The 24,491-nt window shown below is 38.6% G+C and overlaps 1 protein-coding gene across 1 annotated transcript; it reads left to right on the top strand.

The window, feature by feature from the left end:
- The first annotated feature begins 4,349 nt into the window (after nt 1-4,349).
- LOC120239077 (developmental pluripotency-associated protein 4-like) lies at nt 4,350-5,106 on the top strand. The gene is given in 2 exon segments (XM_039243187.1): nt 4,350-4,541; nt 4,543-5,106. Coding segments are annotated over 2 exon segments (756 nt in total).
- The last annotated feature ends 19,385 nt before the right edge of the window (nt 5,107-24,491 follow it).

The following is a 24,491-nucleotide window of genomic DNA, read 5'->3' as shown; positions in this document are numbered from 1 at the left end:
AAAGTACCTGCCCACCTTCTAGACGGAGAATTTTGAAATCTGAGGTACAATGGAGGCATATATAGCAATAGACAAACCTGTTCCCAGCTCACCTGATGGGATCAACTTCCCACCAAGCATCTGACCAAAAAAAAAAAAAAAAAAGCTCATTTCCACTACTGCTTTATATAAATTGCCTAGCTTTTAATCAAAAATAATGAGACACACAGAAAATAAAATTAAACCACTGACACAAGAAAGAGCCATAAATTATGGCCTCTATTATGTAGACATTTGACGTGATATTTACAACATAGAAAGATTCCCAGGATATGGTCATTACCTTAGGAAAAAGTTCAGACATACATCTCATACTCATATAAATAAGTAGAATAAAGTATTGGACGCATTATACCAAAAAATGTGCTTGTACTCAAGTGGTGAGATTATCCCTTTTAAAATGTGCTTTTCTATTTTTATATTCCAGATTTCAGGCACTGTTGCCACAAATTTTATATAACAATAATAAACTCCCTTTAGTAAAAACATGCATGACTGTAAAAGACATTTTTTCACAATGTTCTGTTGTCTAAAAAGAGTTTAGACTGCTTGGCTACCAGAAAGGCTAAAAGTGCCAGACTTCAGTGAAAAAGATACCACCCACTGGTAGCCAAAATGTTTAGTTGACCTATAACTGAAAGGCTGGGCAAAAATATTACCCCAAAACATGATTCTTAATCATTGAAGTAATAATAACGTTGCTGCAACAATCAACATTACCAGTTTAGCACTGTCTAAGTGACATTAACACTACATACATTAGCTTATAGCTTCATTAAATAAATACTAAAATGAGCCCTAAATACAGATAAGCAAACTGATGTCTAACTTTGAATATATTTAAAGCATCAGCAGTTATCAAACCTAATTAATAGTAAGCAAATCATGCTGATGATAATTTAAAAATAGCTGTCATTTACTAATCACCTGGCATATTCTATACTCTGTCCTAAGTGTGTTAGATGTCCTAAGTGTTCAAAATAACTCTTTACCTGAGACTCAGATAGTTTAATCAACTTGCTCAGTTATATAGCTGGTAAGGAAAGGCGGCCAGGTTCAAACATACCCATCATACTTCAAAGTACAGACTCTTATCCTCTGTAATTTATAGACATGACATTGAATGTCCTATGATTGGATCATTCTGACAAATTCCTTCCTGTAAAATAACGTGAAGTATTCTGTAGGATATGCCTGATTTTTCCATGGCTCTGAATCCTGGTTTGGTGAATCTTCCTTGCCTTCTAGTTTGGACCCAATCCGACCCAGATTAGGACAGTCCCTGACTTAGCAGATGTTTTCTCTCTGCTTCTTGTAGGCCGCCAACCAATTTGTCTTGTGTACACTAGCACTTTCAGAATGACCTTATGGGTTTTATGTCTAATTAGCCTGCTCCTAGACCTTCTCTGGACCCGAAAGGAGCTTTTTACTTTCTGTTGTTGTCACAGTAGCAACACTTAACATGATAGATATTCTTTTAATAAAATTTTAAGTGTAAATAGAGTACCGTTCACTATAGGCACAATGTTGTACAGAAGATACCTAGAACTCATTTATCTGGCACGAGTGAAACTTCATAGCCATTGAATAAAAACCCCATTTCTCCTTCCCCCTAGCTCCTGGTAACCACTATTCTACTCTGCTATTTTAGATAACTCATATATATTAACTAAGGTTCTCCAGAAAAACTGAACAGGAGATATATAAAGGAATAGATGATATAAAGAGATAGATACATAGAAAAATAAAGAGACTTATTATAGAAATTGACACACAGAGTTATGGAGGTTAAAAAGTATCACAATTCTCCATTTGCAAATGGTAGGTATAAATCAGTCAAGTTCCAAAGGTCTGAGAATCAGAGGCCACTAGTGCAAGTCTTGAATCTGAAGGCCCAAGAACCTGGAAACCTGATGTCTGAGGGCAGGAAGAGATGGACATCCCAGCTCAAGAAGAGAGTGAATTCATCTTTCCTTTGCTGTTTTGTTCCACTCAGACCCTTAAAGGATTGAATGATTCCCAGCCACCTTGGTAATTGTGGATCTCTTTCCTCAGTTTACTGAATCAAATGTTAATCTCTTCCAGAAACATCCTTGATAAATGTTCTATCAGCTATCTGAGCATATCTTAGCCCAAATTGGTGCATAAAATTAAGCATGATATCATATATAAGTGGAATCATGCAGTATTTGTCTTTCCGTGACTGCTCTGTTTCACTGAGAATGGTAACTCCCAAGTTCATCTGTGTTGTAGTAAATTGCAGAATATATATATACACATTTTTTAACCTTTCATCTATGAATGAACATTTTGGTTGTTCTATATTTGGCTACTGCAAATAATGCTTCAATGAACATGGGAGTGCAAGTATCTCTTCAAGATCCTGCTTTCAATTCTCTTGGATAAATACCCAGAAGCAGTATTGTTGGATCATATAGGTCTTTTTAAAAATTTTTTGAGGAATCTCCATACTGTCTTCCATAATGACTATTTTGCACTCTACCAGTAAGGGTTTCAATTTCTCCACATCCTTTCCAACACTTATTATTTTATAATGGCCATTCTAACAGATGTGAGTTAATATGTCATTGTTGTTTTGATTTATATTTCCCTCATGATTACTTATGTTGAGAATACTTTTATGTATCTGTTGGCCATTTGTATATCTTCTTTGTAAAATGTTTATTCAAGTCTTTTGCTCATTTTAATCAGATTATGTGTTACTTGTCTTTGTTTTTCCTATTGAGATGTAGAAGTTCCTTATATATTTCAGATATTAATCCCTTAACAGTTATAGAATTTGAAACTATTTTCTCCCATTCCATAAGGTGCCTTTTCACTATGCTAATTGTTTGCTGTGAAGAAGCTTTTTAGTTTGACATAGTCCCACTTGTTTAGTTTTGCTTTTGTTGCCTGTTTTTTGGTGTCAAATCCAAGAAATCATTGCCAATACCAATTTCATGAAACCATCTCCTTCACTTTTCCATCTGCTACTTAGTTTCCACAATAATACTTGTCTTTTTCCTGTCAATACTTCTTTATTGTCAAAGAAGAAAATGGCAGTCATGTTGGTGGAAATACAAACTGGTGCATCCACTCTGGAAAACAACATGGTGGTTTCTCAAAAAGTTCAAAATAGAATTACCCTTTGACCCAGCAATTGCACTCTTAGGTATTTACCCAAAAGATACACAAATACTAATGGAAAAGGATGCATACACCCCTATATTTATAGCAGCATTATTTAAAATAGCCAAGATATGGAAGCATCCCAAGCAACCATCAAATGATGAATAAAGAAGATGTGATATATATGTATAAATTTATTTAAAAATAAACAAACGCAAATTTATTTTTATAAATAGTGGAATTATATGGGTTAAATATGTGATCAGGATTAAGGAGTGCACTTGTTGTGATAGGTACAGGTGATGTATGGAATTGTTGAATCACTATATTGTACACCTGAAATTAATATAACACTATATGTTAACTAACTGGAATTAAAATAAAAGTTCAGAGTAAACAAAACAAAGGTGACAGTGCATTTAATTGCATCAAGATGTGCATTCAATCTGCTTTACTCTGTTAAAGTCCTAATGTTTATTTTCAATTTCACATATATCTGGATTCACAGAGAAGTTAAGCTATTATACTTTAGTTACATGATGTTAATGGTAATATTAATGAGTTATTATTACTGAATACTACTATTTGTCCAGTATTATCTTGAAAACTTCGCATCAATTATCTCATTTAAGCCCCCGAAAAAAAACAAAAAGATTAGTACAATTATTATCCTGATGTTATAGACAAAGAAACTGGGGCTTAAAGTTTAGACATTTAAGGATAACTGGGTGGCTCAGTTAAACATCTGACTTCGGCTCAGGTCGTGATCTCACAGTTTGGGAGTTCAAACCCTGCATCAGGCTCTCTGCTGTCAGCATGGAGCCTACTTAGGATCCTCTGTCCCCGTCTTTCTCTGACCCTCCTCTGCTCACGTGCATGCTGTCTCTCTTTCAAAAATAAATAAACATTAAAAAAAAAAAAAGTCGGGAGACTTTTAAAAGAGTAATCTTGGGCCCAGCATCATTTAAGAAGTGAGGACTTATTTTTGTCAACCTTGGCTTCTCTTTGGATATGGAGAAGGCAAAAGGCAAAAAAAAAAAAACTCCACAAAGAAGTCAGGGGAAGACTCTTTGGCTCGCAAATCTCCACCTGTGTCAAGAGAAGCAGCAGAGAAACTTCAAGCTTCTGGTGAACCAAAGTTACAAAGAACCCCAGGGAAAGGGACCAAATGAAAAAGATCTATGAAAGAAGACAAGGAAAAGACAGCACAAGACAGTGGAAGAGTAAGACTTCGGAAGAAAATCCCTATTCCTCCATTACCTTTCACACTGCCGCCAGCCAGCCTCCTTCATAGAGACGTCCTGCGGGCCTGGTGCCAGCAACTAAAGCTGAGCACCAAAGGCCAGAAATTAGATGCATACAGGCGGCTGTGTGAAATTTGCTTACCCTAACCAAATGAAGAACATTCCCCTCACTGCACAGGAGGCCAAGATTCTCACAGCATCACAAAAAAGATCGATGATGGACAATGGGGGAGTGTCTCTGGAAAACTCTAAGAAAAAGATCTCTTCTCATGCAACGCATCCTCCTGAAGTGGCTGCTTCCCCTGAGGGTGGGGCGCAGGCCCTTGTTGGGTCTGATGCTCTCTCAGAGGGAGTCGAAACTGTGGTTGTGACAACTTCAGCCCCAGATGCTGTGTTTGCCTCCTGGTCCAGAACTGCAGCCAGGGCCGGGGAGATGGAGACCGTGGAATCGCCACAGGACTCCTATGGTGTCCGGTGGTGCGTGGTTCATGGGAGAAGTCTGCCTGCAGACACAGACGGTTGGGTTCACCTACAGTTTCACGCAGGGCAAGCCTGGGTGCCCGAAAAATGGGGGAGAGTGTGTGCCTTCTTCCTGCTACCTGCCTGCAATTTTCCACCCCCACACCTGGAGGACAACATGCTGTGCCCCAAATGTGTTCGCAGGAATAAGGTATTAATGAAAAGCCTCCAATGAGATCACGGTACCAGAAAAGGGGGGATGACTTGAGTATAATTGATGGTAGAAAGGGAACTACAACTACCATCGGTGGTGCCCCTGACAGCTGGTCTGGAAGCCGCTCCACCCTCCATGCGCCATGCTTCCTACTGACAGCACACACAGCCTGCTGGGTCGCAGCCGTTACCCTCAGACTCCAAACAGGGACTGCTTTCCCTTTGGTTTAAAATACTTAAGTTTGAAGTCAAGAAACTGAGGTTAGCAGGCTCTAGAAGCGTCCCGAGAGTGGAAATCCAGCATTGGAAGCACACCTGTTCTCCACACCTCGCCTCCTCCCCTCCACGAGGCTCAGCTCAGGCTCCCACTTTAAAAGAACTGTTAAAAAAAAATTAAGAGAAAAAACTCAAAATCTGGCATGCAGAGTTTATTTGCTTAATGTTGGTGACTTTTTTTATTATTTTGTTTTGTTTGTGTTGGTTAGATTATTGCAATGGACTCCGAGTTTTGTTATTGCACAGATTTTCTCTCAATAAAAAGCTAAAATAGTATTTAAAAAAAAAAAAAAAAAAAAAAAAAAAAAAAAAAAAAAAAAAAAAAAAAGAACTGTTAAGGTCACTTCTATTTTAGAAGGGTAAGTAAACATTTGGTAGTATGATTATTGACTTTTTCGCCTTAATACTTTGAAGGAACTTGGGGTATGATCTTGAGGTATGGGAGGAGCCAGGGGAAAAGAAAATTTCTAATTTCCCACCCAGAAACTGAAGTAGCAGATCTGTCCGCCTATCATAAGCTCACAAGCAGCGTATGTGCGCGAGGTATGAGGTCCAATGGAAATGATGATAGGAGGAATCTGGACCCAGGCCTCCGAAGGGATATGGACACATAAGACTCCCAGGAGCTGGTGTTGGAGAAGCTGAGCTTCGAAGTCAGAGGTTTGGCCAAGACGTTGCTGGCTGAGGCAAATGGATCTGCGTGAAGAAAGTCTGTGAGGGGCGCCTGGGTGGCTTAGTCGGTTAAGCGTCCGACTTTCGCTTAGGTCACGATCTCGCTGTTCGTGGGTTCGAGCCCCGCGTTGGGCTCTGTGCTGACTGCCAGCTCAGAGCCTGGAGCCTGTTTCAGTCTGTGACTCCCTCTCTCTCTGACCCTCCCCTGCTCACGCTGTCTCTCTCCCTCTCCCCTAGAAATAAATAAATAAAATATTAAAAAAAAAAAAAAGAAGAAGAAGAAAGTCTGTGAACTCCTTGCCAGAAAGCAAAATCAGAAGTAGTAACATCTCCAGAGATCCCAGCCCTAAGGAGAAGATGGGGAAAATTTTTAAATACTAATTCACTGAATTGGAATTAATGTACCTGATCATATGCCTCAAAATGTAGATTTTACAAAGTAGGGCATGTACACAAAAATTGGTTATGTCACTTTGACCAAGTATTCAGACATAACCACCAAGAATGACACAAATAGAAAATATGTTTTCCGGTAGAATATAATCACAAATGCTATTCTTAGCGAAAAGAATAGAAAATACTCATACAGAAGCTGATCATACCTGACGTTAAGTGAGCTTACCTTGTTTTGGATGGCAGTTCCTCAGGCTTATCCTATGCAAAAACCCATCAAGCTATGTACTTGTGTATATTTTACCATATGTAAGCCATATATTACTTTTTTAAAAACTGCCCTGGTTTGAATGATAAGTTATATAGTTCCTCTAGTTAGAAGGGTGTTGGTGGGAATAATGGAAAATTTGAATTTTGGGTAGGGATTAGATGATGTTAATAGCAATGTTAATGTCTTGATTGTCATAGTCAAAAAATTTGCATTTAACACTTTGTTAATGAGAGAATACACAGGTGTTCTACCACCTTTTATACCTGAAAACTAAAAAAAATTTTTTTTAATGTTTTACTTATTTCTAGGACAGAGAGAGAGAGACAGCGTGAGCAGGGGAGGGTCAGAGAGAGAGGGAGACACAGAATCTGAAGCAGGCTCCAGGCTCTGAGCTGGCAGTCAGCACAGAGCCAGACGCGGGGCTCAAACCCACGAACCGCGAGATCATGACCTAAGCGAAAGTGGGATACTTAACCGACTAAGCCATCCAGGCGCCCCAATATCTGGAAACTTTTAAATAACTTAAAATAGTTACATATATGAAGAGATCCTTCTGAAATACAAGTCAGCTCATGATCCCCTGCTTAAAACCCAATGGGTCCTGTTTCATTCAGAGGAAAAAACAAAGTCCTTGTTAATACCTCCAAAGCTTTACTTCAGGGTCTCCTACCCCGTGCCACTCACCTCTGACCTCGTCTCCAGCATACCCTGCCTTTGCTATTCCTTGACCTTGTCACTGGCTGGAATGATCTTTCCCCAGAAGTTAATATGGTAAACCTGATTAACTTTTTAAGTCTTCCTTCAAATGTCACTTGGTCGTAAAAAGGGGTACTCTGAACCCCTTTTTAAAATCACAAGCTGTTTTTCAACTTCTACCAGCACCATTTAGCCTCCTCACCCTGCTCCAGTTCTTTACTTTTCTATAACATTTATCTCCTCTAACATAATCTATAGTTTGTTATTGTCTCCCACTAATAGTATAAAAGAATTTCTGTCAATTTTCTGCACTTAGGTATCACAGCTTCCTAAACAACCTGACATATAGTTGGTGCTCAATAAATGTTTGTTCAATGTATGATAAGTGGAAAGGTTTGAAGTGAACCGTGAAAGGAAATGGATTACAAGTTACCTAGGAATCCATATTAAAAAATGATCTCTGTACTCTAAAACAAAACAAAACAAAACAAAACAAAAAAAGGTCTAGGGTGCCTGGGTGGCTCACTTCGTTGAGCATCCAACTTTGGCTCAGGTCATGATCTCGTTTGTGGGTTCAAGCCCCGGGTCAAGTTCTGCTCTGACAGCTCATAGTCTGGAGCCTGCTTAGGATTCTGTGTCTCCCTCTCTCTCTGCCCCTCTCCTGCTCACTCTCTATCTCTCCCAAAATAAACAGACATTTAAAATAATAAAAAACAAAAACAAAAAAAGTTAGACATTTATCAGTAACACAAATATTTTAACTGCAATTTTCCTCAGGGAGCAGAGTATTGATAACCATGTACTTCCATTTCAAACCTCAAGCTTTAACCACAATAAATCAATGCTTTTATCATAGCTTAAAGGGATATATGTACATCGCCAATAATATTAGTAGAAATTGGTTTCTCTGGTAACCTGTACTGCATATTTCTCAGCAGAGGTGATTTAGAACAAAAAAAAAAAAAGAAGATTGTAAATTATATCTTGTTTAACAGTAGTTTTCTCATTAAAAAACACTCCACATTTTCAATATAAACCAAAGGAGGAAGTAAACATCCCTTCTCAACTAGAGTTATCACATTTTCTAGAGAGGACTAAAAAATTACTCATTGTGGGGCCCCTGAGTGACTCAGTTGGTTAAGTGACCAAATTCGACTCAGGTCATGTTCTAATGGTTCGCAGGTTTGAGACCCACATAGGGCTGATTGCTGACAGCTCAAAGCCTGGACCCTGCTTCAGATTCTGTGACTCTCTCTCTCCCTGGCCCTTCCCAGTGTGTGTTCTGTCTCTCTCTCAAAAATAAGTAAACAGTGTTTAACGCAGTGCTGGAATTCCTAGCATAAGCAACCAGACAAAAAAAGGAAATAAAAGGCATCAGAATTGCCAAAGATGAGGTCAAATTTTCACTTTTCGCAGATGACATGATACTCCACATGGAACCCTTGACAGACTCCACCAGAAGCATACTAGATCTGATCCATGAATTCAGCAAAGTCACAAGGTACAAAATCAACATACAGAAATCAATTGCATTTTTATATATCAGTAATGAAGCAACAGAAAGAGAAATCAAGAAACTGATCCCATTCACAATTGCACAAAAACCATAAAATACCTAGGAATAAACCTAACCAAAGATGTAAAAGATCTTTATGATGAAAACTACAGAAAACTTATGAAGGAAATTGAAGAAGACACAAAGAAATGGAAAATCATTCCCTGCTCATGGATCAGAAGAATAAATATTGTTAAAATGTCAAACTACCCAAAGCAATCTACACATTCAATGCAATCTCAACCAAAATTGTACCAGCATTCTTCTCAAAGCGAGAACAAACAATCCTAAAATTTGTATGGAACCACAAAAGACCCTGAATACCCAAAGTAATATAGAAGAAGAAAACCAAAACGGGAGGCATCACCATCCCAGACTTTAGCCTCTACCACAAAGCTGTCATCACCAAGACAGGATGGTATTAGCACAAAAACAGACACATAGACCAATGGAATAGAAAACTTGGAATTGGACCCACAAATGTACAGCCAATTAATCTTTGACAAAACGGGAAAGAGTATCCAATGGAAGAAAGACAGCCTCTTTAACAGATGGTGCTGGGAGAACTGGACAACAACATGCAGAAGAATGAACTGGATCATTGTCTCACACCATACATAATAATAAACTCAAAATGGATGAAGGACCTGAATGTGAGACAGGAAACCATCAAAACCCTAGAGAAGAAAGCAGGAAACAACCTTCTTGACCTCAACCTCAGCAATTTCTTTCTTGACACATCTCCAATTGCATGGGAATCAAGAGCAAAAATGAACTATTGGGACCTCATCAAGATAAATAGCTTCTGCAAGGCAAAGGAAACAATCCATAAAACTAATAGGCAACTGACTGAATGGGAAGAGATAGTTGCAAATGACATATCAGATAAAGGGCTAGTATCCAAAGTCTATAAGGAACTCATCAAACTCCACACCCGAAAAACAAATAACCCAGTGAAGAAATGGGCAGAAGATACAAACAGACACTTCTCCAAAGAGGACATCCAGATGGCCAACAGACACGTGACACGATGCTCAGCGTCATTCGTCATCAGGGAAATACAAATCAAAACTACCTTGAGATACCACCTCATGCCGGTCAGAGTGGCTCAAATGAACAAATCGGGAGACTATAGATGCTGGCGAGGATGTGGAAAAGTGGGCACCCTCCTACACTGTTGGTGGGAATGTAAACGGGTGAAGCCCCTCTGGAAAACAGTGTGGAGGCTCCTCAAAAAATTAACAGTAGAACTTCCCTATGACCCAACAATAGTACTGCTAGGAATTTACCAGAGGGATAGAGGAGTGCTGATGCATAGGGGCACATGTACCCCAATGTTCATAGCAGCACTCTCAACAATAGCCAAAACGTGGAAAGAGCCTAAATGTCCATCAACTGACAAATGGATCAAGAAGATGTGGTTTATCTTTACAATGGAATACTACATGGCACTGAGAAAGAATGAAATCTGGCCATTTGTAGCAACATGGATAGAACTTGAGGGTGTTATGCTGAGCAAAATAAGTCAGGCAGAGAAGGACAGCTACCATATGTTTTTAACGTATTGGTGGGTTAGGAGGAACTTAACGGAGGACTGTGGGGGAGAAGAAGGGGAAAAATAATTGGGGAGAGGGAGGGAGGCAAACCATGAGAGACTCTTGAATACTGAGAACAAAGTGAAGGCTGATAGGGGTTGACGAGAGGGGAAGGGGGGTGATGGGCATGGAGGAGGGCACTTGTGGGGATGAGCACTGGGTGTTATATGGAAACCAACTTGACAATAAACTATTTAAGGAACAAAAAAAGTATGACAAGGCAGGGAAAAAAATAAGATCTGAAACATAAAAAAATAACAAATACCAAAAAAAAAAAAGAAAAAAGAAAAAACCCAAAATAGAGAATACTCACCTTTTCAGCATTGCAGTTTGACTCTGTGCTGCAGAACTCCTTCACCACTTTCTTAGGCTTGTTCTGAGCCCAGAGATCAGCCTGAGGTGAAAGTTTAATGTCTTCTTAGGACTTTTCTAGACACATGTATTGCCTAGCCATGTGTGGATTCTCTATACACCCAGGTGCTTTTGAGTGTCCTAATTTCCTACAGTCTCCCTCTAGTTTCTCTAGGCCTTAGAATGCCCATTTTATGTCTCACCTGTAATCTTGACCCTAGGCATCTGTAGGTTTGCAATATGCCTTTTACCTTTTATAAGTACTTCCTGCCACTTTAACTGCCTATGTTTCTGATTATACTTAGTGAATACCTTGTACTAGTGCTTGAGGTATCTTTCAGACAGCTTACAAAAGATGTACACAATGATTCACCAATAAGGTCTGCTCTAAAACCTCTGCTTTTGGGGGGAGAATGCATTGGGAGAACTTGGAATTGGGCTGTCACCTGCACTATACCAATTTCACCATCATGTGAAGGGCAGGGTGAGACCAGAGTAAAAACACCAGAAAACCATTCTTCCATTTTGAATATTACTTTTTTTTGGGGGGCATTTCTCTTGGTTTCATTAAACCTTTGTTTCACAGGAGTTCTATGGAGTTGGTTCAGGTGTCTGGTTGTTGTTGTTTTTTCAAAGATTCTGTGGGGAAACAAGAAATTAGAGCTTCCTAGTCCACAATTTGTTGATGTCACTCCTCAAGATTTCTTTTGCTTAGTATTTTTATGGCCTAGTTTTTCATATACTCACTTTAAATTTTTATTATTTGAAGCTTGTGTCTTCTAGACATCATATAACTGGGTCATTAAAAAAAAAAAAAAACATTCTCAAGGGTTCTGGTCCAAGATAGTGATGTAAGAAGGGCACTGAACTCCCCTCCTCCGTGGAGCACACCAGATTACACCCATCTACAGAAGAGTTCCTTCTGAAGGAGAACTGTCAGCTAACTGATAAGCTTCTGCACAATAGAAGACTGAATGGCCAAGGGAACAGCAAGAGAGACAGAGACATGGTGAAGAAGGAAACCTCCAACCCCAGTGCTGTGATTTTGGTGGGAAGGGATAGTACTGAGGGACAAGGAACAGATTACTTTGCCCTTAGGTACAGGAAAAACCAATCAACCAACCATCCAACCATGGTTTAAATGAGCAGCTGGTATATATAAGAGCCTGTACTATAATTCTGCCAAATGGTGGAGGAGCTACAGGAATACCCTCTAGCTCAGAGGAATTGGAGAATGACATAGTTCACACCCCCGCTCCCTCAGAACAGGACCTGATTACCATATATGGCCTGCTGCCTCAGTGAACCTGAGCCACAAACCCATACCAGCTCTGGTTGCACTGGGGCAGAGTGGAAAAGCTGTGTTTTAAAAGAACACCTAGCATGGGGCACCTGGATGGCTCAGTTGTTTGAGTGTGTGGTTCTTGACTCTGTCTCAGATCATGATCCCAGGGTCATGGGATTGAGCCCCACATAAGCTCCATACTGAGTGTGGAGACTGCTTAAGATTCTCTCTCTCTCCCCCCGCCCCCACTTCTGCATCACTCCTTGGCTTATGCATGCATGTTCTCTCTCTCTAAAAAGTATTATTATTAACATTATATTATTATATATGCATAAACATTTTTTAAAAATAGCATATAAAAGAGGTAGCCCTAGAATTCTGCCAAACATCAGGGGAGCTGCTGGAACACCCTCCAGGTGAAAAGGGCTAATGGACACCATTATACCATCTACACCACCATTACACTGTCTACACTACACTCTCAACCTTGAAAGCACAGACCAATGCACGATTCTGGCACCCTAATGGGTCTGGCACCCTAATGGGCCTGCCGCCTCAGTGAACCCTGAGCCTCTAGTCCACACTCGCTCCAGCCATACCAGCAAGGGAGCAAGAGGGCAGTGTACACCAGGATCTCTGGTTAACATGACAGCCCAGCCTTTGCACCCAGGTGATACAGATGTAAAGTATCTTGGAACACTCCAGGGTCATACCAGTTTGGCTTTAGATGGCTTGCTAGGGTACCCCCAGTGGAGAGTGCCCCAGAGCCTCCTGGCTGACAGCCTCAGATCCAGACACCCTGCTGGGGCATGTCCTGTGCAGAATCCTTTGGGAATCCTAGGCGCATGTCTGCATTTGTTTCAACTACCCCTCAGCACAGAGTGCCCCAGAACACTCCAACTCATATTACTCTGAGCACGTCCACCTAGCCAAGGCACCCCTGGTGCAAATCACCATAGGACAGCTTGGTTTGCAATCACTTCAGCCTTAGCTTTTCGGCCAGAGTGCCCTCTGAGTGGAAGGCTCTGGGAACCCCAGCCCACATCAGCCACAGCTCTAGCCAGCAAAAGTTACCAAGCACACACAGTATAGGCAGAGGGTAATCATTCCTTTCAAGTTGAGGAGTAGTAGTTGTCCTGCCTGATCCTAGAAACAAACAGAGAAAGTTGAGCAAAATTGGGACACAGAGGAATATGCTCCAAAAGAAAGAATAAGACAAAACCTCAGAAAAAGAACTAAAGGAAATGGAGAAAATGCCTGAGAAATAATGATCCTAAAGATGCTCATCACCAGGCTAAAGAGAAGAGTGCAGGAACTCAGTGAGAACTTAACAGATAGAAAATATAAAAAGGAATTAGAGCTGAAGAAGACAATAGCTGAAATTGAAAAAACACACTAGAGGAAATCTACAGTAGATTAGCAGATGCAGGAGACGATGCCAACAGTCTGGAATACAGAGTAATGGAAAACATACAAGCTGAACAGCAAAAAGAGAAAAGGCTTAAAAAAATTTTTTAATGTTTTATTTTTATTTCTGAGAGAGAGGCAGCGTGAGCAGGGGAGGGTCAGAGAGAGAGGGAGACACAGAATCCTAAATAGGCTCCAGGCTCCCAGCTGTCAGCACAGAGCCCGACTTGGGGCTCAAACCCATGAGAACCGTGAGATCAAGACCTGAGCTGAAGTCGGATGCTTAACTGACTGAACCACCCTGGTGCCCCAAGAAAAGACTTTTAAAGAGTGAGGTTAGGTTAAGGGATCTCTTAGATAACATCAAGCATACAAACATTCACATTATAGGGATACTAGAAGAAGAAAGAAGAAAGAAGAAAGAAGAAGAAAGAAGAAAGAAGAAAGAAGAAAGAAGAAAGAAGAAAGAAGAAAGAAGAAAGAAGAAAGAAGAAGAAGAAGAAGAAGAAGAAGAAGAAGAAGAAGAAGAAGAGGAGGAGGAGGAGGCGGCGGCGGCGGCGGCGGCGGCGGCGGCGGGGGCAGCAAAAAGCCTATTTGAAGAAACAATAGCTGAAACCTTCTGAACCTAGGAAAGGAAATTGACATATATGTTAAATAAATACAGAGAATTCCAAACAACATAAACTAAGGAGGTCTACACCACGACACATAAAAATTGAAATGTTAAAGATAGAAAAAAATTTTAAAGCACAAGGGAGAAGTAAAAATTACCTATAAGGAAATCCTATAAAACTGTCAGCTGAGTTTTTAGCAGAAATTGTGCAGGCAAGCAGGGAGTGGCATGATATATTCAAAGTACTGAAATGAAAAAAACTTACACCCAGAAGTACTCTACCCAAAATGATTATCATTCAGGTTTGAAGGAGAGAGTGTTTCCCAGGCCAAAAAAAAAAAAAGAAAGAAAGAAAGAAAAGACACAAAGGAATTTATCACTACTAAACCAGCCTTAAAGAAATGTTAAAGGGATTTCCTTAAGTGGAAAAGAAATAGCCATAATTAGATGTGAGAAAATTATGAATAAAAAGATGCAAAACATGATGGCATATACATAAAATGTGGAGGAGGAAGTGAAAAATAAGAAAGAAACTTGTTTTTTAGAATGTGTTTGAACTTAAATGACCATCAAGTTAATATAGACTTCTGTTACTTAGGATGTTATATAAGAACCTCATGCTAACCATAAACTAAAAACCTACAACAGATACACAAAAAATAAAGAGAAAGAAAGCCACACATAGCACCGTAGGAACACATCAATCGCAGAGAAGGAGAACAAGAAAAAGGATGGAACAGAGAAGAACTTTAAAGAAAATATTAGAGCAAACGGCAATAAGTACTTAGCTATCACAAATTATTTTTTATTTATTTATTTTTGTTTTTATTTTTATTTTTTTTAAAATACAATTTATTATCAAGTTAACATACATTGTATACAGCATGTTCTTGGTTTTGGGGGTAGATTCCCATGATGCAACCCTTACATCAACACCCAGTGCTCATTCTAACAAGTGCCCTCCTCAATGCCCATCACTCATTTTCCCTCTCTCTCCCCCGACCCATCAACCCTCAGTTTTTTTCTCTGTATTTCAGTCTCTTATGGTTTACCTCCCTCTCTGTTTGAAACTACTTTTCCCCCTTCCTTTCCCCCATGGTCTTCTGTTAAGTTTCTCAAGTTCCACATATGAGTGAAAACATATGATATCTGCCCTTCTCTGACTGACTTATTTCACTTAGTATAATACCTTCCAATTCCAACCACATTGTTGCAAATGGCAGGATTTCATTCTTTGTCATTGCTGAGTAGTCATTGTATATATAAACCATATCTTCCTTTTTAAAAATGTTTTTTATTTATTTCTGGGAGAGAGAGAGACAGCATGAGCAGGGGAGGGTCCGAGAGAGAGGGAGACACAGAATCTGAAACAGGCTCCAGGCTCTGAGCTAGCTGTCATCACAGAGCTCAACGCGGGGCTTGAACCCATGAACTGTGAGATCATGACCTGAGCTGAAGTTGGATGCTTAACCGACTGAGCCACCCAGGTGTCCCAATAAACCATATCTTCTGTATCCATTCATCAGTTGATGGACATTTGGGCTCTTTACATAATTTGGCTACTGTTGAAAGTGCTGCTATAAACATTGGGGTACATGTGCCCCTATGCATCAGCACTCCTGGATCCTCTGGATAAATTCCTTGTAGTGCTACTGCTGGGTCACGGGAGAGTTCTATTTTTAATTTTTTGAGGAACCTCCATATTGTTTTCCAGAGGGGTTTGCAACAGTTTACATTCCCACCAACAGTGCAAGAGGGTTCCCGTTTCTCCACATCCTTGCCAGCATCTTTTGTTTCCTGAGTTGTTAATTTTAGCCACTCTGACTGGTGTGAGGTGGTATCACAGTGTGGTTTTGATCTGTATTTCCCTCATGATGAGTGATGTTGAACATCTTTTCATAGTCTGTTCACCATTTGGATGTCTTCTTTGGAAAAGTGTCTATTCATGTCTTCTGCCCATTTCTTCATTGGTTTATTTATTTTTTGGGTGTTGATTTTGGCAAGTTCTTCATAGATTTTAGATACTAATCCCTAACCCTTTATCTGGTATGTCATTTGCAAATATCTTCTCTCATTCCATTGGTTGACTTTTAGTTTTATTGATTGTTTTCTTTGTAGTGCAAAAGTTTTTCATCTCAGTGAGGTTCCAATAGCTCATTTGCTTTTATTTCCCTTCAGAGATGTGTTGAGTAAGATATTCCTATGGCTGACGTCAAAGAGGTTGTTGCCTGTTTTCTCCTCTTAGGGTTTTGATGGTTTCTGGTCTCACATTTAGGTCCTTCATCCATTTTGAGTTTATTTTTGTGTATGGTATAAGAATATCACTAATTACTTTAAATGTAAATGGCTTAAATGCTCTAACCAAAGGATATGAAGTGACAGAATGGATAAAAAAATAAGACCCATCTATATCCTGTCTACAAGAGATTCATTTCAGACCTACAGCCAGAAACAGACTGAAAGTGAAGAGATGAAAAAATATTTTCCATGCAAATGACAGTGAAAAATGCCAGGGTAGCAATACTTATATCAGACAAAATAGACTTTAAACGAAGACTGTAGGGGCTCCTGGGTGGCTCATTCAGTTAAGCGCCCGACTTCAGCTCAGGTCATGATCTCATGGTTCGTGGGTTCAAGCCCCATGTTGGGCTCTGTGCTGACTGCCAGCTCAGAACCTGGAGCCTGTTTCAGATTCTGTGTCTCCCTCTCTCTCTGACCCTCACGCTGTCTCTCTCTCTCTCTCTCTCTCTCAGAAAGAAATAAAACATTAAAAAAAGTGAACACTGTAACAGGAGACAAAGAAGAGCATCACATCTGATAAAAGGATCAATCCAACACGAGGATCCAACAAGTATCTGTGCACCCAGCACTGGAGCAACTAAACACATAAAGTAAATGTCAGTAGACATAAAGAGAGAAATCAATGGCAATACAATAATAGTAGAGGACTGTAATACCCCACTTACATCAATGGAAGCACCACCCAGGCAGAAAATCAATAAGAAACTGTGTCTTTGAATAAAACATTAGGCCAGGTGAACATAAGAAATATGTACAAGGCATTCCATTCAAAAACAACAGAATACTAATTTTTTTCAAGTACACATGGAACATTCTACAGATCACATCATAGGCCACAAAACAAACATAAATAAATTTAAGAAGACTGAAATCATATCATACATCTTTTTCAACCACAACAGAATGAAACCATAAATGAATCACAGGAAAAGAAAACAACTAGAAAAAGAAAACCCACAAACATGTGTAAGCTAAACAACGTAATACTAACCAATAGGTCAAAGAAGAAATAAAAATAGAGGCAGATGAAATAAAAACAACAGTTCAAAGTCTTTGGGATGCAATAAAAGCAGTTGTAAGAGGTAAATATATAGTGATACAGGTCTACAATAAAAATCAAGAAAAAGCTCAAACAATTTAACTTTATATCTAAAGGAACTAGAAAAAGAAGAACAACGCCTGAGGTGAGCAAAAGGAAGGAAATGATAGACATCAGAGAAGAAATAAATGACATAGAGACTAAAAAAAAAAAGAAAGAAAGGAAAAAGAAAAACAGGGAAAAAAATCAATAAAACCAAGAGCTAGTTCTTTGAAAAGATAAACAAAATTGATAAACCTTTAGCCAGATTCATCAAGAAAAAAGGTAAATACTCAAAATCAGAAACAAGAGGGGAGAAGTAAACTGACACCACAGAAATACAAAAAATTGTAAGAGAATACTACAAAAAAGTATATGTCAACAAACTGGACAATCTAGAAGAAATGGGTAAATTCCTACATTTCCCAAACATATAACATACAATACATACAACATACAAAACAGTCTTCCAAACTGAATCAGGAAGAAATAGAAAATTTAAACAGACTAATTACTAGTTATAAAAATCTGAACAGACTGAACTTATACAACTCAACACCAAAATAAAACTGATTTAAAAATGGACAGAGAACCTGAATAGATATTTTTTTCCAATGAAGACATGGAAATGGCAAACAGACACATGAGAAGATGTCCAACATCATTAATCATCAGGGAAATGCAAATCAGCACCATAATGAGATATTGTCTTACACCTTTCAGAATGGATAAACTCAACAACCCAATAAATAGCAAATATTGACTAGAATGTGGAAAAAAAGGAATCCACGTGTACTGGCTGTAGGTATCCACAGCCACTATGGAAAACAGTATGAAGGGTCCTCAAAATAATAAAAAATATAAATATCACATAATCCAATAATTTTTTTACTGGATATTTACCCCAAATTTGAAAAGATACATGCACCTCTGTTGTTATTACAGCATTATTTGTAATTATTTTGTTATTACAAACACAGAATTTGAAGCAGGCTCCAGGCTCTGAGCAGTCAGCACAGATCCCGATGTGGGGCTCAAACCGAAGAACACTGAGGTCATGACCTGAGCTAAAGCTGGGTGCCTAACCGACTGAGCCACCCAGGTGCCCCTGTGCAACTGTATTTTTTAAAATGAAGTCCCAGAAGTAGTGATAAAGGGTTATAGGTATATATATGTATTTTTTTAATATCAATAGCTTTGCCAAATTTTTCTCATCAAGAATGGTACCAATTTACATGTCCATAAGCAATGTATGAGAATGCCCAGTTTTGCTCAAACTTATAAAATGTTTGTTTTGGATAACTATCGGATATTATCAAATGGCTGAAACTTTTGGATATTTATCAAAAAGGCTGAAAATTGTTCTAATTTTCTTTATTAGAGTAGTTGAACATCTCTCACATTTAAGGATTATTTGTGTTTTCTGTCCTGTCAGCTAATTTTCTATGCCCTTGGTCTAATTTCCAGCTGGGTTGTTTATCTTTTTCTTAATGATCTCTAGGAGATTTTTCACACAGGGATAAGTTTTATTTCCCTTTGGTATATATTACACATATATTCATCAGTTGATGGACATTTAGGCTCTTTTCATGTTTTGGCTATTGTTGAGAGTGCTGCTATGAACATTGGGGTACATGTGCCCCTATGCATCAGCACTCCTCTATCCCTCTGGTAAATTCCTAGCAGTACTATTGTTGGGTCATAGGGAAGTTCTACTGTTAATTTTTTGAGGAGCCTCCACACTGTTTTCCAGAGGGGCTTCACCCGTTTACATTCCCACCAACAGTGTAGGAGGGTGCCCACTTTTCCACATCCTCGCCAGCATCTATAGTCTCCCGATTTGTTCATTTGAGCCACTCTGACCGGCATGAGGTGGTATCTCAGGGTAGTTCTGATTTGTATTTCCCTGATGACGAATGACGCTGAGCATCGTGTCACGTGTCTGTTGGCCATCTGGATGTCCTCTTTGGAGAAGTGTCTGTTTGTATCTTCTGCCCATTTCTTCACTGGGTTATTTGTTTTTCGGGTGTGGAGTTTGATGAGTTCCTTATAGACTTTGGATACTAGCCCTTTATCTGATATGTCATTTGCAACTATCTCTTCCCATTCAGTCAGTTGCCTATTAGTTTTATGGATTGTTTCCTTTGCCTTGCAGAAGCTGTTTATCTTGATGAGGTCCCAATAGTTCATTTTTGCTCTTGATTCCCTTGCTTTTGGGGATGTGTCAAGTAAGAAATTGCTGCGGTTGAGGTCAAGAAGGTTGTTTCCTGCTTTCTTCTCTAGGGTTTTGATGGTTTCCTGTCTCACATTCAGGTCCTTCATCCATTTTGAGTTTATTATTATGTATGGTGTGAGACAATGATCCAGTTCATTCTTCTGCATGTTGTTGTCCAGTTCTCCCAGCACCATCTGTTAAAGAGGCTGTCTTTCTTCCATTGGATACTCTTTCCCGTTTTGTCAAAGATTAATTGGCTGTACATTTGTGGGTCCAATTCCAAGTTTTCTATTCCATTGGTCTAATGTGTCTGTTTTTGTGCTAATACCATCCTGTCTTGGTGATGACAGCTTTGTGGTAGAGGCTAAAGTCTGGGATGGTGATGCCTCCCATTTTGGTTTTCTTCTTCTATATTACTTTGGGTATTCAGGGTCTTTTGATGAGTTCCTTATAGATTTTGGATACTAGCCCTTTATCTGATATGCCATTTGCAACTATCTCTTCCCATTCCATCGGTTGCCTATTAGTTTTATTGACTGTTTCCTTTGCCTTGCAGAAGCTGTTTATCTTGATGAGGTCCCAATAGTTCATTTTTGCTCTTGATTCCCATGCCGTTGGAGATGTGTCAAGAAAGAAATTGCTGTGGTTGAGGTCAAGGAGGTTGTTTCCTGCTTTCTTCTCTAGGGTTTTGATGGTTTCCTGTCTCACATTCAGGTCCTTCATCCATTTTGAGTTTATTATTATGTATGGTGTGAGACAGTGATCCAGTTCATTCTTCTGCATGTTGTTGTCCAGTTCTCCCAGCACCATCTGTTAAAGAGGCTGTCTTTCTTCCATTGGATACTCTTTTCTGTTTTGTCAAAGATTAGTTGGCCATACACTTGTGGGTCCTATTCCAAGTTCTCTATTCTATTCCATTGGTCTATGTGTCTGTTTTTGTGCCAATACCATACTGTCTTGATGATGATAGCTTTGTGGTAGAGGCTAAAGTCTGGGATGGTGATGCTTCCCGTTTTGGTTTTCTTCTTCAATATTACTTTGGGTATTCAGGGTCTTTTGTGGTTCCATACAAATTTTAGGATAGTTTCTTCTAGTTTTGAGAAGAATGCTGGTGCAATTTTGATTGGGATTGCATTGAATGTGTAGATTGCTTTGGGTGGTAATGACATTTTAACAATATTTTTTCTTCTGATCCATGAGCATGGAATGTTTTTCCATTTCAGATATTGACATTAAAGTAAATTTATGTCAAAATATGAGGTGAACAAATGAGATTTTAGTGTTTACACATTACAAGCAATAATCTGTGCAAAAATAGTCTAGAAACATTTCAAAACAAATAGACTAATACAGTTTTCAGTATTCAAAAAAAATAGTAGACCCTGAGGAAGGAGAAGAATATGATTTTCAGGTTATCACATTATAGCATTCAAATGCCCAATTTTCACAAAAACAACAAAAAATGCAAGACATCTAAAGAAACAGAAAAACTATAGTTCATTCAAAGCAACAAAATAAAGAGAAACCATTCCTGAGAAACTCCAGACATCAGATTTCCTACACAAAAAATTTAAAACAACAGTCTTAAATATGCTCAAGGAGCTAAGGAAAAATGTGAATAGGAAACTATAGAGAAAACTAGAAAACTAATATATGAACATTAGAACATCAACAAAGAGATAGAACTTATTAAAAGGAACTAAACAGAAATACGGAGCTGAAAGATAAAATAAATGAAATTAAAATTTTACTAGAAGGGTTCAACAATAGATTTGAGCAGGCAGAAGAAAGAATAGCAAAAGTAAATAAGATCAATTGAAATTGAATCTGAGGGGCAGAAAAAGAAAAGCATCTAAGAGATGTGGAACACCATCAACTGGACAAAGATACAAATTATGGATTCCTAGAAGAAAGGGGTAGAAAGATTATATGAGGAATTAATGGCTGAGAAAATTCCAAATTTGATGAAATGCATGAATCTGTAAATAGAACAAGCACAACAAACTCGAAGTAGGATAAATCCAAAGAGACCCACACAAGGGCACATTATAATCAAACTATTGAATGACAGAGAATATTCAAAGCAGCAAGAGACAAATTACTCATCATATACAAGGGAGGCTCAATATGATTATCAACTGATTTCTCATCATAAACAGATGCCAGAAGGCAGTGAGATGATATATTTAAATTCCAGGGGGGTGGGGGGAGAGCAGGGAAGCCCCATCAACCAACAATTCTATATTTAACGAAACCATCCTTCAAAAATGAGAAAGAAATTAATGCATCTCCAGATAAACAAAAGCTGAGGTAGTTCTACAACTTCTTGTGAGAAGTGCTAAAAGAAGTCCCTTAGGTTGAAATAAAGTACCAGACTCCTTCTACTAAATTCTAGTAAACATTTAAATCTTCCTGAAACTCTTCCAAAAAAACTGAATATAAACCCATCCTAACCCATTCTGTGATCCCAGCATTGCTCTAATATAAGACAAATAAAGATACTGCAAGAAAACTACAAACAAATATCCTTTATGAATAATGATATGAGAATCCTCGACAAAATACTATCAAACTGAATTCATGACCTTATTAAAAGGAATATACACCAGGACAGTAAGAGATTTACCATGTGAGAAGGTGATGTGTTTATGCGCATCAAAGGAAATTTTTAACAAAATGAAAAGCAACCTTCGGAGTGGAAGATAATTTTTGTCAATCATATGTTTGATAAGGGGTTAACATCTAAAAAATATGAAGAACTCCTACAACTCAACAGCAAAAAAACACATACATTATACAACTTTAAAGGCAGAAAAATCTGAGTAGACATTTTCCAAAGAAGACACAGGTGGCCAATAGGTACATGAAAAGATGCTTACCATCACTGATAATTGAGCTGAAGTATCACCTCACTCTTGTTAGAATGGCTATCTTATCAAGAGATAAGAACAAACGATGATGAGCTTGTAGAGAAAAGGGAACCCTTGTGTACTGCTGGTGGAAATGCTGGTGCAGCCACTATGGAAAATAGTATGGAGATTCTTTAACAAATTAAAAGTAGGGTTGCCTGGGTGGCTCATTCGGGTTACTGTCAAACTTTGGCTCAAGTCACAGTCTCACAGTTCATGGGTTCAAGCACCACATTGGGCTCTGTGCTGACAGCTCAGAGCCTGGAGCCTACTTTGGATTCTGTGTCTCCCTCTCTCTGCTCCTCCCCTGCTCATGCTCGGTCTCTGTCTCTCAAAAATAAACGAACATTTTTTAAAAATTAAAAAAATTAAAAAATAAAAATTAAACTACCATAAGATCCATCAATTCCAAAATAAAAACACTAATTCAAAAAGATATAGGCACATCCATGATTGTTGCAGGATTATCTGTAATAGTGAGGGTATGAAAGCAACCTAAGTGTCGACTGATGGATGAATAAAGAAAATGTGGTATATATATATATATATGCAATGAAATATGATTCAGCCATAAAATAGAATGAAAAGTTGCCATTTTATAACATGAAGTTATAAATACATAAATTATATACTTACATATAAATATATAAATAACATAAATATCTTTAACTTTAAGAGTATTATGATAAGTAAAGTAGGTCAAAGATAAATGCCTTATGATCTCACTTATCTGTGAAATTTAAAAAGAAAACAAAAAATGAACCAAACTCACAGAAAACAGATTAGTAGTTGTCAGAGGCAGATGGTAGTGGATATAAAATAAATAATCCATGGGGATATGATATTTAGCATGGTGACTATAGTTAACAATACTACATTGTCCATTTGAAAGCTGCTAAGAGAGTAAATCTTAGAAGTTCTTACCACAAGAGGGGCGCCTGGGTGGCTTAGTCGGTTAAGCGTCCGACTTTCGCTTAGGTCATGATCTCGCGGTTGGTGGGTTCGAGCCCCGCATCGGGCTCTGTGCTGACTGCCGGCTCAGAGCCTGGAGCCTGTTTCAGTCTGTGACTCCCTCTCTCTCTGACCCTCCCCTGCTCACGCTGTCTCTCTCTCTCTCCTAGAGATAAATAAAAAATATTAAAAAAAAAAAAAAGAAGTTCTTACCACAAGAAAAAAAATTCTGAGACTATGTATGGTGACAAATGTTAACTAGACTTACTGTGATCATTCTGCATGTATACAAATATTGAATCATTATGTTACACACTTGAAATTAGTATAATTATTCCTTAATTTAAAACAGATTAAAATTTAAAAAAGGAGAAACCCAATTTAAATTTTATGGTACTTAAAGTCTGACCAAATAGCCAAAGCAGGGGCACCTGGGTGGCTCAGTCAGTTAAGCATCCGACTTCAGCTCAGGTCATGATCTGTCGTTCGTGGGTTCGAGCCCCATGTTGGGCTCTGCGCTGACAGGTAGCTCAGAGCCTGGAGCCTGCTTTAGATTCTGTATCTCCCTCTCTCTCTGACCCTTCCCTGCTCATGTTGTCTCTCTGTCTCTCTCTCAGAAATAAATAAAACTTTTTTAAAAATTCAAATAGCCAAAGAAATTTTTCAAAAGAAGAACAACGTTGGAGAATTCACACTTTCTGTGTAAAACTTACTACAATGTTAGGGTAATTGAAGCAATGTGGTACTGACATAAAGACAGATTTACAGACCAATGGAACAGAATACAAAGTCAAAAAATTAAACCTCTGAATATATGGTCTATTGATTTCTGACAAGGA

Source organism: Hyaena hyaena, unplaced genomic scaffold (assembly GCF_003009895.1).
Source record: "Hyaena hyaena isolate Hyena2069 unplaced genomic scaffold, ASM300989v1 scaffold_222, whole genome shotgun sequence".
NCBI lineage: Eukaryota > Metazoa > Chordata > Mammalia > Carnivora > Hyaenidae > Hyaena > Hyaena hyaena.
The sequence above is the reverse complement of the archived record's forward strand: the minus strand, read 5'-3'. Positions and strand labels throughout refer to the sequence as shown.